Source organism: Diachasmimorpha longicaudata, chromosome 8 (genome assembly GCF_034640455.1).
Source record: "Diachasmimorpha longicaudata isolate KC_UGA_2023 chromosome 8, iyDiaLong2, whole genome shotgun sequence".
NCBI classification, from domain to species: domain Eukaryota; kingdom Metazoa; phylum Arthropoda; class Insecta; order Hymenoptera; family Braconidae; genus Diachasmimorpha; species Diachasmimorpha longicaudata.
Window position 1 is genome coordinate 6,675,002 of NC_087232.1, and position 17,380 is coordinate 6,692,381.

At 36.6% G+C, this 17,380-nt stretch overlaps 2 protein-coding genes across 9 annotated transcripts in view; one reads left to right on the forward strand and one right to left on the reverse strand.

Annotated features, from left to right (window-relative positions):
* Positions 1–17,380, forward strand: part of LOC135165584 (uncharacterized protein) — a 130,608-nt gene that overhangs the window by 79,587 nt on the left and 33,641 nt on the right. For 5 of the 8 annotated variants that reach the window (XM_064127014.1, XM_064127015.1, XM_064127016.1 and 2 more), the window contains 2 exons: positions 2,688–2,899; positions 14,804–14,942. In XM_064127014.1, coding sequence (XP_063983084.1) covers positions 2,688–2,899; positions 14,804–14,942 — 351 coding nt within the window. The remainder of the gene's footprint in view (positions 1–2,687; positions 2,900–14,803; positions 14,943–17,380) is intronic. The other 3 variants (XM_064127018.1, XM_064127019.1, XM_064127020.1) reach the window with 1 other exon arrangement.
* Positions 4,674–7,126, reverse strand: LOC135165586 (venom acid phosphatase Acph-1-like). The gene is made up of 6 exons (XM_064127023.1): positions 6,930–7,126; positions 6,284–6,394; positions 5,937–6,199; positions 5,582–5,865; positions 5,002–5,210; positions 4,674–4,917 (listed from the first exon to the last, which is right to left on the reverse strand). The coding sequence occupies exons 1-6, from the start codon at positions 7,017–7,019 to the stop codon at positions 4,747–4,749; spliced, it is 1,128 nt and encodes a 375-aa protein (XP_063983093.1). The 5' UTR covers positions 7,020–7,126; the 3' UTR covers positions 4,674–4,746.

Sequence of the window (17,380 nt, forward strand, 5' to 3'; positions counted from 1 at the left end):
CGATGTGAACTGAACAAACTTTACATCATATTGAGTCGTGTGAATAAAAAACTTTGAAAATACTTGAAAGTTTCTGAAATTGTACTCAGCAGATTTGAAGTTATTGATGATGAAGCGCCATTCAGATATTGTCCCAAGTTTTCTATTTCTGGGACGATGAAGAAGTCCTTCTGGAGTTTAGAGAAATGATGAGCAGGCCCAAAACTTATTTTATTATCATGACTTATCAGTTGTTGACTGATAACAACTATTCCCTTTCTATTGTTTCGAAATCACTATTCAAAAGCATCTTCTTTTTTTCCGGTAGAATAAGAAACCTTTTAAGAACTTTTAAGAACAATTTTAAATTTAATTTAAAGCTTGATAAACATTTGATGCAGTTAAATGTTTAGGTTTAATATTTTTTACGTTTCTTTATTTTCAATCTTACTTTTAATTATTGTTTAATTTTACTATTTTTTCAAATTTTCCCTCTAAGCTAGGAACTTTGTTCTCTTAATTCTTCTGAAACTGAAATTTAACAACTGAAATCCAATATAAATTACTCACTATGAATTACTCCAACTCTGTGTTTACATTATTTCTTAATCTGATGTTTTTTTAAATAACTTTTTTTACATTTGTAGAAGGATAACCATTTCTCACACGAGTCACACATGAAATCCGTTATGAATGCGACAGCTTAAGAACGTCATTGTATAACTTTGTCAAAATTTGTATGTATGCAGAAAAATGTATATGTAAAACTTGCCATTGTATGTTCAACCGAGATAGTCTGTAAATCCTCGGGTTCTTACGTTTTCGCGATAAAATTTTTCCTCCAATATTTTCTCCACTGAATGTTGGAGGTATTTTCCAAATATTCTTGCTCCACGTTTGAATAGATTATGATGATACAGAAACCTAATTTAAGATGTTGTATCGCTTCGCATTTACTTGGAAAAAAATGGCATCTTGGCATCATCGTAAATGAGCGTGAAAAATAAACGTCAGGTTTAAGGAATGACGGATCATTATTTTAAAACTCTCACGTAGATCTCGCTTTCTCATTCTAATGGAATAATGCAGCATTGGATTAACTCCGTGGCTCGGTCGAGAACGGTTTAATATACTTTTCAGTCTGAAGGATTAAGAGACATTGTTTAAAAGTTTCTGCCATCGGTGCTCATTATTGCATTTCTCAGGTATCATATGCACGACTTTTTTTGTGCACCTCATCGTATCTTTAATTAGGACGAGTTTAACTGAATTCTGCAAATTTATTTGTCTAAAGAATCGAAAAAAATTTCTCGGTGAATTTCAGGTGAAGCTGCTCAATCGAAAGATTGATATGTGTTAATTAAATTTCGATAAATTTTGTTACTTATGGGAGGTCAGAATTAATTTGGTTCCAGTGGAGTGACGATTGGAGACATCAAGTCCTCCTCATCAAGTTCCTTCGTCAATAAATTTATTACAATTGTTTTATCACGAAAGTTCGTGAAAACAATGATTGTTTCTCCGTCAGATTGCGAAATCGTCTGCATAGTTTAAAATTCCTGTTGCAATATAAAACTTTTCCTGTAATTTCATAGAGAAGGCTATTTATTTGTTCGCCTCATTAAAATGAAAAGTTTCACATCCCTCAGCGCTGGTCGCCTGGGTGCCATAATGCACATTAAAAAAAAACTTTTTGATAGAATTATTCGTGCAATAGCGATAGAATATTTTCCCCCATGAAGTTTCCCCAAAACAGAACTTTACGAGGATTACAGTTACAGCTGTTGACACTATCATACAAATATTTTCTTCGACTGATATAAATTTGGGTTCTATATTCATTGAACTATATTTATCGAATACCAAATAGGCGTCAATTTCCCGTGAATTTAAGCCAGAAATTTATTTTTCGAGTTGACAAAAGATTAATTATTCATTGATCCAAAGCCTTCGGGCAATGGCCAGTTGCAAGCTTTCGCAAGAGCTTGCACCAAAGTTCATTAAAATAAAAAACGAATAATTTCCTCATTAATTTTAATTTTTTACAATGTATTCCATAATTAATCAAATACTCATGAACATATTTGTCTTCTCTTTTTCATGTTTCTCCCGCCGGATCCATCACCACATCCACCACTCTGGATTCAACAAAATTTTGGCGACGATAATGACACTCAATGCGGTAACGTATAATTCATCGATTCATTGCTTCTGTAACTCGCCCGTGCATTCACTCGAAAATTACTTTTTAAAAAATCAAAAACTCGGTCACGAATTTAAAATCATTGTGTCGCTCATTCAATCATTCGTCGGTTTTCCTCGTTCATTAAATTTTGTTCCCTAATTTTCTTCACCACTGGACCACTGAAATTAAATGCCCCTGGCAATACGTGTAACGCTACTTCAACACTCGTTAATGTTACATATGTTGCACTGTTAATGGAATAATTATATTTTCGGTGGGTTAAATCCACCGGGATATTTCCCAATTGAATTCACCCACTGAAATCGATGCAATTTTTCAACACTACGAATTTTCCAACACAAAATCATCGCGTTGATTCTCTTTTAATCTGATCGTTTATTTTTCATATTCTTTCACTTTTCAATATTATTATTTTTTTACGTGAACCAATTCCATTGAATTTCTACCAACACTTCCGCTCCTTAAATGTTTAAAATACTCCAATTATACTCGGTATGTGCAGCTACTTTATTAGGTACATTAAAGACCTATCAGCGAGCTGCTTGCGATGAAGAAACGATGTCACTGCGGTGTCCCCCGGGCACCTCCATCTCAGTCGTTCATGCACGATATGGGAGGGTGGCTGAGGCAGCCGTTGGTAAATGTAACAATCCAGAATTACCCGCCTCAGTTGCACCGACTAACGAGACGTGTTTACTCTCTCATGCCCTTCAGGTATTTATTATTACACACAATGTCTATTTTTTTAGCCCCATTATTTCAGTTGCACTTGTATATGTAGTGTTCCACTGTGCCCCTAAATTTGGAACATTTTTAGTATCTCAATTTGAGCCCTCAATCTTCCAGCACTTTACCCCAAGTATTCTACATGAAGCATTTGGAAAATATTTATTTAATCGTTACCACGTGCTAGGGTAAACATTCCTGTGGACATTGCAATATTTACAAATTTTGCGAATGTCCATTTTGGGCAGATTTTAATTTTTATTTATTTATTTATCTTCAAAATTGTACTTAAAATTTTCACAACCTGGTATCCTCACCCCTGGTATCTCAAATTTCTATACCACTCCCAACGCCTGCTTGTTATCGCAGAAGATAGTGATATTGAGCCAGCGTAATTCTATCTTGGGTCCAGCGTCTCGTGATTCGTAAAAAAATCATATTGATCACTAAATATTGACCCCATGCCCTCATGATCATTAATTCTGGCTGCGGTGAAGCCTGAGGTGCACAAGAATTGATGGTACATATTCCGTCGTATCATATCATTACTGGATATAATGACTGATTTCATTAACCACTCGCTCCTGCAGTATTTCATGACAATCCAAATTCATTTGTACGAATTTCCAAAGCGAACGATTATAATTTTGTGCGGATGAACGCGTGTAATGAATTCCATCGAATTGACACGATGACATAAATCCATATTTAGATAATTAGAATGTGAGTAGCTTAGGAAATAATATTTGAATTTTAATACTAAAATGTGTATCGTCACGCTCCACATTTCCCACCACATGATATGTTTTTCATCTCTAATAATCTCTGACATAAACCAAGTCTGGAAATACGATCCAAAATTGCCACTAATGAGCCCAATTTTGCAAATTCCGAGGATAGAAATGTCGAGGCATTCGCCAATGATTGTTGACCCGAAAAGAATCTCGTTACTCCGACTAGATGGTGATGTAAGCCATATCGGATTACCTGAAGCTCACATTTTAACAACGGTTGTAGTTGAAGACGAAAAAGAGGTGGAAATATCAGTCCTTGGAGGAATTTTCTATTGAATACGAAATGAATTGAATTTTTTTTTTACCACTGGAATAAGAGAAATACTCGGTCAAAGGAAATATATGATGAATTCACAAGTTCAATCATGATTTTTAGTATTCATGGCCATTCTCTATTCCCATTTTTTGCATTTTCACCGTTATTGAAATTGATCTCATTCACTCTCTGCTGCATGAGCTCCTCGTTAAATTCAACATGTGCTTTTCCGAATATTTTGAAGAATATTCCGGCGCACGGAGAGAAGAGTACGAGAAAAATTACCGCACTCGCAGAGTAAAAAGGGTTCGGACGATTTTTTTCACTCAGAGAAAAAAAGACGACAGTTCCGTAATTTCTAAGTGGGAATGCGGGTTCGATAAATAACGAAGGGTCCAATCAGAAATGCGGAATGTTCCGTAAATAGTTCGGCACAGAATTTTCTGTGCGAAAAAAAAATTTCGGATTAAAATTAGACCTCTGGAGGACGAAACGTGGGATGAAATGACAATCCACTGATTTTTAGCCGAATTTTAAGGGAAAATCTGGACTTGGGAGATAATTCTTCCGATCAAACTAACCCTCGTTCCTCGTTTCACCTCCTTGAGGTTTAATTTTTACCTAAAATTCCGTTTCGTGTGGTGAAAAAGTGTTGAACTTCATAATGGAGTCATTACACTATAAAGATTAATAAACACGTTTGTGAGGACCGTTTTACAGGGATCAGATGAATATTTTTCTCTTCTTTATTACCCTTCCGATACATCTAATTGACTACATGAATACTAGTAATAGAAAACATTTTTGAGGGAATACCATCTTGGCCAACAAATAGTCTCAGCCGTTGGCATGGACCTGCGAAACAGTTTCACAAACTCTTCCAGAGGACATAGTTCTCCACATCCGGGGATTCTTAGCGATTCTGTCGCCGATGGGCTCCCCAGATAATAATGAATCTATAGTGAGGTTTCGATGGCAAATATAGCTATCAATGAAATTCGTATATTATTATTATTAACCTAGTGAGAATTTGAACTCACGTTGATAAAATATTTATCACCATCCCCCAGTAATTCAACAAAAATGGCGCTGGTATATTTTGGTATGTGAGGTTCGTAGAGGTTAAGTATTCTCAACAACGAAACGATATTTATGTCGTCGGCGGCTAGTAATTCTATCTTCAATTTTGATTGGCCATTTCCACTCGCAGCATTTAACATGTTATCTGTGAATTTCTTTAAAAGCGTTCCTATAACACATAGGAACACATTGATAAGTTAATGAACTAAATAGTTGTCGTGATAGAGTATTGGCCAAGGCCATAAATTCTGTCGAATTGATGGTGTGATAGGAGTCATTGAGTTCTTAAATCTTAATTATGTGATGCCGGAATTTATGGAATACAGTACCATAATTTTTCTGATACTACCCTATGTTAAACCTAATTTATAAACCTGTTCGGAAATTCTTTCCTGAATCCCTTGACCATTTTTTTTTGTTCAAGTCATGAAGTCATGGGACATGATCTGACTTGAATTCTTAAAAAAAAATATTGAAAACCATTAAGCAAACAGTGTGCATATTATTAATTACTTTTGTAGATATTTTTTTCATAGTTACCTCCACTGAGGCACCTCATTTTCCAGTTGTAATTTAGCACTTGATATTCTTGATAGACAGCATCTAGTAATAGACCTCTCGGATAAATCCCTGTAGCCCATGAAGGAAGAGAATATTCCATGGACTCTAGTGACTCTAAACCATGATAAATAAAGTTGTACTGTTTAGTATCCGTGACTGGAGCACCGATCCAGTCGCTCAGATTTTTCGCAAAATCACTCAATGTTTCAATTTCTGCCCGAAGCTGCGGATATTTTAGGATACAAGCGCGCTGCTGTTCAAACCTACCGTGAAATAAAGGGTCAGTTTCCATGGTAAAACTTACCACCTGTGAAAAAATAACATTTTATCTCACTCCGGGTGTCGGTGGAAAAGCAAGAAGTCGTCGTCAGGTGATGGAACATTCATCACCACTGGCTGCCAATTTAGTTCTGAATTCCATTTTTGGTGACGACCAGGGGGAAACATACCCGCCATCGCCACTTGAAGAGACATGTGCGTTCTGTCAGTATGAGTACTACGCGCGGATACCGCGTTAGGATCGTCTATATCCCCCAGAAACTGGCCAAAACGTGTGCGCATGTATTTACCCAGTTCATAAACACGTTGCTTTCCTTTCTGAATAAAAATACGTGAACGAAAAACGACAAGTGCGTACAAGCAAGATTGATCTGATAAACATAAGAAAATGATGCAATTTACGTTTGTCAATTGTCCATGACCGTAAGGAGAAAAATCCGATTTTGCATATGGGCTTGTTCGAAATGATTCGTAAGGTTGATTCATCGGAGTTCGATCTCCATGGCGAAAAATCTGAAATCAAATGACGATGTTTTATTACAAGGATGTTATCGTTCTATAAACACGCATTCTGAACCGTTGCTATCATATGTTCGGCAGTAACGCAATTGATTTTTATAGCTGATTTTTATAACACGAAAAAGATAATGCCGAATGCATTATCTTTTCCTTTTCCACGAATGCATTCTTTTCCATGTTATAACACGGAAAAGATAATGTCGAATGCATTATCTTATCCGTGTTATACCATGAACATGTTGCATATCCAAACAGTGTTATAAAACTTGAAAATAGTGAATACTTGGAAAATGATAACTGTACGTGACTTGATTAAATTTATTGGTAATCAAGTTATACGTGAATGCAAAATATTTTTATGTGATATGTTTTATGTTAATTGCGAGATGAATTTAAACGGTTCAATTCTTTGAAAAAAAATCATTTTAAACTATTTCTGAAGAGATTATTTCTTACAAGATTCACTGTGGTATATTTCTAGGGCTAAACAATATTCTTATAGGGATTATGAACAATTGATGCTACCCACCACATTCACGAATTTGTATTCTAGGTCACTAGTTACTTCAAGTATCCCGAGAAAGAAAATAATCCAGCGACAAAAAATTATTGACTTCATTTCAATGCAAAAAACTGGAACCGAGTACCTCGAAATATTTATTGAAAAAAATTCTAGGATGTGTCAAGAATTTCCCACGACTTCAGATTTTAAAATCCCAACTTGGACGCTAGTCTCCGCACTTAATATACCGCAATGACAGTGCTACACTTGTAGTGGGGGAAAATTAAAAGAATGACTCGTGCCATTATTCAATAAGTACTACCTAGAAAAAATTTACGGAATCGTTTTACTCAGAAAAGTACAAGTTCAGTCCGGCTCAACGTCAATGATGATTTTTTTTATTGTTGGCGTACTTGCGACAGACATCATCACCTTTTCAAGGTCCTCATATCCCTGGAAATGAGCTTGTCATCCAAATTTTCGTGAAAAATTTTTTTCCATCATGAATTGATGAGAGAATCTGAGGGTGATTGGCATTGAGTGACGGTTCGCACTCGAGTTATTGGTGAGAGCGTTCGTGCATTACTGAACCAAATAAGATTTTCGAGGGATTCGCCCGAGCAGTTTATCCACCCTCCGAGAGTGAATTTATGAAATGTTCAGAATATGTCTGTTATGAATGGCAATTGCCTTCACACGAGTATATCAAGGAGATGCAATATGTAATTTCAATTTATGATTTCATCTGGAGCGAGTACAAGTATCAAGTGGGGTGGTAGGGACTCGTGCCAAAAGCATTTGTTGCCTGAGGTGCTGACAGTATTTACACAGCAGGGTGGAAGGTTCATGGTGTGGGTGGAACTGTTGTTCACAGACTTGTTTCGAGTACGTGGATCAGTGTTTTGGGACTTGGTTTCAACTAAGAATTTTTTCATTGCCCTGAAGCAATAGAATTTTCAAAACATTTTTAATGAGACGTATGGAATTTCGGAATGATGAATGCTGTTCATCAAAAATTTTTGGCGAAATTCTGTATCATTCGGTTCATCGAAGGTTTACAATTCGATTTAATCTATTATTCAATTCACCATTTGCAATCGTGAATTTTTTACCAAATTGCAACACTTGAATATTTCCAGAGGCTTCAAATCCCTCATTGATTCACTTCAGCTTATCGCTCCGAACTACCGCAAATACTTGAAACGTCGTAACAAAGAGGCTCTTTGTGCGCAACACGTCGTACGTCTGGCCAAAAATTCCAGATCAGTTTTGCTTTAGCAGGCCTGTAGCGCATTCACCAGTATAAATAACACTCTCGACATTAATTCTAAAGTTCATAAATCACAAGTTTCTTATTTACAGCTTTCATTTGACAATTTTTATTGGGTGGAACAAAATAGCTCAGAGTCGTGGCAAAATCGTCCGGAAAAATCCCATCAATTCTCATTCAATTCTAATGAATATTATGAGAATTCATGGCTATATTAATCCAGTGGTTCGCCCTTAACATGGTACCTTGCTGCCACGTTTACCTATGCATAGGAAAAGAATGAAGGAAAATAGGAGCCAGGGTGTTACACGATATTTTTGAAATATCACTTGGCAACTAATCCATTATCGTTAGAATTTTGCAATAAATTATTGCTTTATTTTACATAAAATTTTATAGTGTTACTACGACTTATCCTCAGGTTTAGAAAATTCTCACGAGATAATAGAGAAAAGTTCCGGTTTTGAAACGTAATTTCCAAGATGAGGACACGAATTGTTATTCACAATTGGTAATATTTTGAGACATCGCACGTATGAAAAAAATCATTGATTGCACCATATGGCAAACGTAATAGCAAAATTCATAAAGTATATTTCGCTCTTCTGTACGACAGAACAATACACAGGATCATGTTGGCAAGATTCGAACTATCGCCCGAAAACTTGGGTATACAAAGCAAGAGCTAACTATTATATCTTCAACAGCTCGCTATAGTGGGTCAATATTGCGGACAGTTTGGGTTACAAAAGAGTATTGTATGGTAGGTATACGGTGAAAAGGTGATGAAGACAATGGAGACCCCGGGTCTTGTAAATAAACATTGTCATATTTCCATGCAGCATGTTACGTTATGCTGATAACAATTAAAGTTCTTCGGGTACAGCCGGGGGTACAGGGAATACTATTTCGAGTGAGATACACCTTATAAAGAACCTTCAGTTTTTTTTCTTTTTGTTACTGAAGATAACAATCGATGAACGATTAGTCGAAAATTCATTAGACATCCAACAATTGGTTATGCGTCAGATTAAAACGAAAACGGTATCAAAATTTCAGTTCATGTGTATATCATCAATAATCAATCTTTGTTAATGGTTCATATTTTTTTCAATATTCAAGAATCTCCGGTGCAAGGGAAATCCCAACTAAATTTCCATTCCCGTTTCAACTTCAACATTGAATGCATAAACGGACAACTACGACTTTCCAGAAATACATTTTAGATATCGAACCGGTAACCGCGTTTTGGCATCCCCAGGTCGTTGTCGCTTAGCATGTTTATTGAAAATTGTTGGAAGGGAGAAACTAATATCGTTGGAAAACTCCTGAGGAAAATGCAGAAATATAAATCCAATCCAATCTGGCGAATTGATGAAAAAAGTTTGGTATTGTAGAAAAATATTGAGTTTTTTACATCAATCCGCAGCAAAAATCCTACAATAAAGGGGCAAAACCAACTAGTTATCGAACTACATCGAAATTTCGAATCTGTAACATCCAGATGACTGATAACGATGCACTCTACGATTTGATTGTTGAAACATGTTTCCTAAATTTAATGCAATTATTCTGAATGTTTGCGAGAGAAAGTAATGGTAGGAATAAATTTGAATAATTGTGAGAATTTTTCACTCCGAAATGTCCATTAATTTTTAATGCCTGAATCCAGATGAATCTTATTTAGGTAATTTACTCGGGTAGTAAACCGAAGCCGGTTTTTTTCTGCCCGAATTACCATGAGTTCCCCTGGGTTTGCCTGGTGAATAAATGGAACTGACGCTGGTACAACCAAGAGGCCAAGCTTCTGAGTTGCTGCATTTTTAATGTGTTTCCTTAGGATTGCGTTATTCTTCATCATTAATGAGGAAGCGAGGTTGAGTGAGAGATTAGGAAAGGAGTGAAGAGCAAATTTTGTTTTTAAACGCGTGTTAAATATTCCCAGATAATTTTCTCTTTATTAAACTATAGACATCTCCACCAGTTCATTTTCGCACTCGCTCTGGAGCTTTTCTATTACTGAAAGATAAAATTCTATAAAAATCTCGAGTTGTTGGTCAACTTCTTTATGTCCGGACAAAATAACAAAACTTGAAATTTTCTTTCCGTCAGTTGAATTATAGAAATTGCTTTGCGCATCACTCGCAATTGAAATTGATATTGCAATTTCTAATAAACACTGTCATGTACGTCACAAAAAACGCCCTTCATGGACTGTTGTCCACTGCTTTGTAAATAATACTCTTTGACCCTGGCCCTTCACTGAAGCACATTACGATACATGTGCTTCAATGAATGGCCATTGAAAATTGAAGCATCCTAGAAAAATCATGTTGGAAGTATTTCAACACACGAGCCATGGAAAGCTCTACCTCTTGATTTTCAAATTTCGAAAGCATCGGAAGCTTGTCAAAAAAGAATCCTGTGGTATCGTAATTAAATGGTGTCATCCTTCAAATTAACGATTGGATAATTATGTACACCACCATTTCGAGAGATATCGATGGAGGAGAACTCGATACATAACATGGAAACGTAATTCGATCCATACTCTATGATCTACTCCACCAAATATCGAACTAGATCAAACCACAAAACTTTCAATATTTTTTTTTCTTCTGGATATTGATGTAGCAGCAGAGATCCAACGACTTATTTATGACGTCAACAGGTGATTTCCACCGAGAAAACTATTCAAGAAAAATTACGTTTCTTTTTTCTCTAATCCCAGAACGAAATGTCGAACGTTTAGTGGAACCCAGATCCTGCTCTACAACCGAAATCCATTTGTTTATGATAATTAATTCGTTCGATCAGTCTGTCCTAGCAAATGTGTATTTTGTCGGATGGTGTGATCAAATGCCCACCCTGATAAAACACCAGGGTAACAGGTACCAATAACTCCGTCTAAATGGCTTTTCTTTATCTCATTTCGCGAGAACGTTCGTCTTTTTCTCTTCTCCGCGTTTAAAATAGGACGATGACGCACAGTGGGTGGTAATAGTTTCGAATAAGGGTCGTGGTAGGATATCCCAAACGTCCATCTGCTGGGGACGGTGGAGTGTGGCTTCCAGTATCGATTTCATATTTCACGTTTCACTGCTCAGAAAAGGTCCATTGTGCGTTATCCTCTTCAGTACAGTGCACACTTGGGAGTGGATCGGTGAACTCGTCTATTTTGTTACGGTTTTGGAACTTCAACTCTTTTCAAATCTACACACTCCCGTTACATCTCTTGTTTCAATGTATCAGAATTTTTTTTTGTCTCCGAGGCAATTTTGTTTCTTATATTTATTGTTTATTTTTTTACATTTGTCGTAGGAGGAAGAATCCTGGAGAAATCCAGGGGATAGAGGGAAAACAATTAATAAATCCACTTCGATGGCTCAACAATTCAATGGCCCAGTTCGTCTAATAGTATCATAACTAAACAATTAGTAATTGCAGCTAAAATTTTTATTTAAAAAATCAGCCTGCGACTGCCTAATTATCGTTATTCCTTAGACGAGGGGTGTACCACTTTCCGGAAGGCTTAACTGACCTCCCAAGTGTAACACTGTGACAATTCCATCACATGAAAAGTCACCGAATTCTCCCGCCTCCAATCCACCTTCTCCCTTGACATAAATAACCCGTAAACATCCCCCTTATCTCCCCCCCAACGAAATGGTTTTTTGCCCTTGTCATATAATTCCAAGCTATGAGACACAATCCATACATGAAATTTTGAAGTTTATGTCCCCTGGAATTCCATAAAAAAGTGTAGCTTTCTTATAAAAAATACTTATAGCTGTACAGGAAAACGGTACCTTGACGGAGGGAAAGGGAAATGAACAATGGGCCGACGGGGTAACATGAAATGAGGCGGAGATGACAGGATTGGATGTCGTGGGATTGGATTTGTAGGGCGGGGAGAACAGCGATATTGCGAATAGAGAAATAACCTACAGGTGAATATCGAGATCCCTGCGAACTCGAATATATAAAATTAATTTTAGGAAATATTTTTTTCATTAATGAAAAAATTTTTCCTAAAATGAAGTGAGCAAATTTTCTCCGCATTATCTAATAAGAACTTAATTAACTCCTTCTCAAGACAAGAATTTAAAGCGATTGACAAAATTATATTTTTGTCTTTGTGCGAATGTATCGCTGGGTGCAATGGCACGAATCCATTCCAAACCATCTCCCCACGAAATAGTGTCATCAACACACATATCTACCAGTCTGACATCTACATAGAATTCCAGAGGCCATGATCAAATACCAATGTCAAATGTTCTTCAATTCGTCCCACGATTAGACGGTAGCACATTGTCCACTCATCACAGCCCTCGCTATTCCCCAGTTCTCTCATTCATAAACCAGTGCTTGTTAACGTTTCCAATTTCACTATAAGCCGCGAGAATAGAATCATGTCTAATCCATTGTGTCGCATTCTGAGTTAATTGGTTTATACCATTACAGTCAAATCTTCTACAAGTGACGGTTAATCTGTCGAAGTGTCAGCGACAGATGGAATATTCCTTGATGAGAGCTGTCATTTCTAATTAAATGACATTCGTCGATTCGTAGTATATACGTATATATATATGATATATATATATATTTTTTTTAATACTCAACCCCTTAGGCGTTAATACCTTTATAGTGGGCCCCTCCGGGCTCTCCCTTAACCAACGTTTCGGCTGGAGATTTTTATAAATCAAAATTTTGTTAACCCGATTGGGAAATACACGTTTCCCAATTTCCAGTGGTTTCTGGAGCGAGTGGTAATCCTGCAATAAATACGTAATTGAATACGCCATATGTATAGGGGACTCAGCACTCTGGATATCATTAACAGCCGACATTTGAGTTCCCGGACCACCTTTATACTAGACTGTACGTCAAACCGGGCAATTCACATTTGTTGCTTTGGACTATTCAATTAATTCTGCCGCTGCAATGATTAATTGCGTCATTAGTGGGAAGCATACATCTATCAGGGTGACTTCATGGAGAGAGTAAATTCCTGTTCGTTATTCCGACGCATTGTGATTAATGAAGAAGAAAATAAAAAATAACGCGTTTTCAGGAAAGTTTGAGTCTCTTGGGAGCTATTGAATGGAAGGAATTCCTTCAAATATGCGATACAAAATTTTTTTCTTTATGACTTTGTGGATTTTCGGGTGTGGTAAGGAGGGTAGGTATGTGGAACGATGGGGTTACGTGTGTGGGACAACGGGGTTGTGTTTCTTGGCCAGTTTTCCGCCAGACGAATGAGCTGTATTTGAATAAACCCTGGGCGACGGCTACTGCGGGCCTGTGTTTGGGATTTTACGATGTCATAACCCTTTCCCATCCGATGTGTTTATTCACAAAAATCACATCTCACGAAAAATCCTGAATTTTTATTATATATTCAATAATAAACACATCAAACGGAGAAACTGCCGGTTCAAAAATCACAAATACAAGTTCCCAACAGCCACCAACTGGATTTTATTTCCACGCAACTGTCGTGTGCAGGAAAATGACTCAAAGATTTGTAAATAGAGTAAACTCCCATTTTATATCACCCCATATAAATTGAATTCACGTACTCGTAATTCATCAAGTTCTAGGAGGCAATTTTCATTTGTAAAATTACGTAATTATCAAACTACAAATTATCAATTCACGGAAGAAATGAAATTCTGTGTAACTATTTGTCACTCGTAATTCCAGGAGTGCAGAAGTTTCGGCAGTAGCATTTCCAATCACAGAATCAATAATTTCACTCCAGAATAAACGAGGATAATTGTTGAAGGTACATTTATCCTGGTAAAAATTATTCGAGAACTCTCAAGATTGAAAAGCCCACTTTTCCTTGAAACGTAGATATAATGCAGGCAATCAAAAGAAGAGAAAAATATTCTCTAAACAATGGGCTGAATTGTTTACAACTTCTACCCACCTGAAAAATGGAAGAATAGTACAACAATAAACTGTGGAGTGGAATAACTAAAGTTACACCGAGGTAGCCGTCGGCATTACTCGTCAACTTTGACTTGTTTCGGCGGTCGTCAGGGTGGAGAGACTAGTTTACGAGGGGAAATTCCAAGAGCCTTTTGACTTGTCCACGTATATCGCTGAGGGTGAACTTTCCCTCTTTTCCCTTGCGGTATCACCTATATTCTCAGCACTTTGCATTTCCGGAGGATATCATGTCCCTGAATTTTTTAGCAACGCCATAAGGAGGCGAATTTATCAGGTCATTTTTCAATTTCGCGAAGCAACTTCAGTCCACTGAGAGACAAGTCCAATAAAAATTACCGAAAATCCCTTCAGGAAAATTCCCAGAACTGCTTAGGATTTCTTTTAAAGCATCCCCTAATTTTTAATTGAATTTTCTGGGACAAATTACGTCAAACAATTTGCCTGAACGTTCCGTATTCCGCCGCAGGGGTGTAGCACTATGTGTGGGCATCCTCGCCTTCGGCTCGGACGACAACTGCGACTCTACTTTGCAAACTATTTTTTTCCCACGGTATTTTTATCCTGTTTTTTTTTTCAATGTCCTTGTATTCATTCCATTACTTAATTCCATTACTTAAGCAACATTTTTGTCATAAAGTTACTACCACCTTTCTGACTAACGATTTTACAGTATTCACTGTTGCAGACCGTAGTGGAAATATGTCAGAAGAACCGAAACTGCAAGTTTAATACAAGTCCAAAAAGTTTCCAGAATGATCCTTGTCCAGGGTTAGCCAAGTACATCGAAGTCGCCTACAAGTGTCGTCCCTGTAAGTACTCCAATGAACATTAATGCATAAATGAGGCACTCGCTCATTGAAATAAATGAATATTGATATTGCATTCAACTTCTCCGGAGAATTTCCAATTGAGAGCTTAAAGTTCCGGAGGAATCTGCTCTTGTTTTAGTAAAATTAAATATTCGTACGGCCGATGATTGCACGAGTATGGAGCTTAATAATGAGATGGAGTATTCGAAAAGTTTTAGCTAATGAAATATGCTGAATTCCAACGATATTCAGAAAATGTATCGTCGAGCTTTCCCCAGTGCGAGGAATGGTAGAATGAGAATCAGGAATTTAATTTAGTGACAATTGAGATTTGCTTTTTAACATTGATGTATGGAAAATACCTTCGTGGAAGGGAAGAAAAATGTATCGCCATTTTTTGTTCATTCGCTCTATTTTTTTCCCTGTGTCGCAGGACCGCTCTCCAGTTTTATTCGAAGCTACCACTTTTATTGCAGCTCACGTGTGCTTTAGTGTCACACCTTGTCACGTACCGTCACCATTAAATTGCGCAGAAGTGATCAACAGAGGGGTCAAATAAACTCGTACACATGTTTTTCGTGATGCTACACGAAAAGCTCTTTTCTGTCTACCCACGTATCTGTGACATGAAAATCAGAGATTTCTGTGAATGGGGAAAAAAAATGCTGATTTTATCAGATTCGTTAGAATTAGATCCCGTCGGAGCTGGAATTTAAGTTAATGATGCGACAAATTAAATAATTGTCTTATAGCAAATAAATAATATCGGGCAAATGGATTTTTTAAAAGGGAATCATCAAATATCAGAAAAATCCGGGGTTGATTGACGATAAGTCAGCTTTTTAATATAACTCGGATGTTCAAACGTATCCAGGTATTACGTCAGCATTGATGAAAAGAAAGTACATTCTGCAGATGCGCAATCTTCCACAGCAGTATAAAATTCAAGATAAAATCGGAAGAATTGTCGTCCCAGTGTTTACTGCTTCATAAAATCGTCTTGGACATTTGTCCCAGGTTTTCGCAAATCGTATGTTTAATACCAACATGTGAGAATTATAAAGGGTTTATGGCTCGTGCGAGTCTCTGCGAGAGTCAAAATTTAAAACCAATATTTTTTATGGTACGGTACAGGAGGGAAAGTTAGGAAAAAATTCAGTGCTAGCAGAGGAACGGAGACGTAAAGTCAGATCAGGGAATAATTCTAGTGCTGTCATCGTATTGTACGGATCACCGCGTAAATTTTACGATTGATTCCGTAATTTTTCCTCAATGATTGAGAAATTTTACAAAATTGGATGTAAAAATAACTCACTAGCTTTACAAAAATGATTAAAGATTCAAGAATTTTTGCTTTTGAAAATAGAATAATTGGAAAATTACCTGTTATGTTTTACTTCTCAGGAAAAATTACTTGACAATTCCGTACTTTATTCCGTGAGAATTTACTGAACGTTTCGGATCTCTTTCTTTCTCTTCATCTAAATAATTCCAGAAAATGATTTCACTTCTTTTCTCCTAGTTTTCATAAAGTTCGAGTGGCCCCCGAGTTGTTACTTTATTTGTTCTTCAATATCGGTTATTATCAAATGCCTCGACGGTCAGAATATTAATTCCATCTGAATGGAAATCCAGGTCATCATTATCATGAATTGAAATTTTATTCATAGCGAGGGAAAAAGATAACTTTGTGTTATAAACTGATGCCAATTATTTCATCGTATCAGAACATTCCCATTTTGCTGATATAACCAAGGCTAACAGTTAATTAATTAGAGCTTTGTATGCTAAGGCATAAAAAACCCGTGAATGAACTCATGAACATTATATGATGAAAATAATTGGGCTTTATCCGTAAATCAATAGATTATTATAAACTCAGCGTATTGATTGCTACTATGAGTCCGCAATCTGCACCCACAACTCTCTCTCGGAGAAATATTCGAGCTCAAATTGCAAAAATATGGACGTTAGAAGATAACATCACAACAAATGATTAATTTCGAGACATTCTAAAATACTTTGTTGACACAATCGTGAATCACATCCGTATTTCCGATACACAATAATTTTTTTTGTTCTTCCGCCTCACTTGCATCGCATTTATAATTAAATCCAATAATTTCAAGCTTTAAACATTATTATTATCGTTGATCGGCACCTCGTAGTACTCTGTGGATACAGAGGGGATAATTATTACTGATTCCCCATGAGTTCACTGCAGTAACCCATATTTGTAAATCATAAAATTTCCGGTTAGATAATCTGTTGCAATCAAATTGGTTTATTTATTTCACTGTGTAGTAATTAGTGTGAAACATAAAATGCTTTATACCAGTCAGATGATGGGGTGACAATCTAAATTGGTCAAAGGATTTGGAATTTATATTTTTGTGGTCTTTTGAACTGTATAAAGACTTCCTGATATTCTCTCTCAA

Bases quoted from the DNA above. Each gene is read 5' to 3' on its own strand.
- LOC135165586 (XM_064127023.1), bottom strand. From the start codon at position 7,019: ATGAAGTCAATAATTTTTTGTCGCTGGATTATTTTCTTTCTCGGGATA. The intron at 6,395-6,929 runs GTGGGTAGCATC...ATTTGATTTCAG, and splicing joins AATACAAATTCGTGAATGTG to ATTTTTCGCCATGGAGATCG. The intron at 6,200-6,283 runs GTAAATTGCATC...ATTTTTATTCAG, and splicing joins GTCATGGACAATTGACAAAC to AAAGGAAAGCAACGTGTTTA.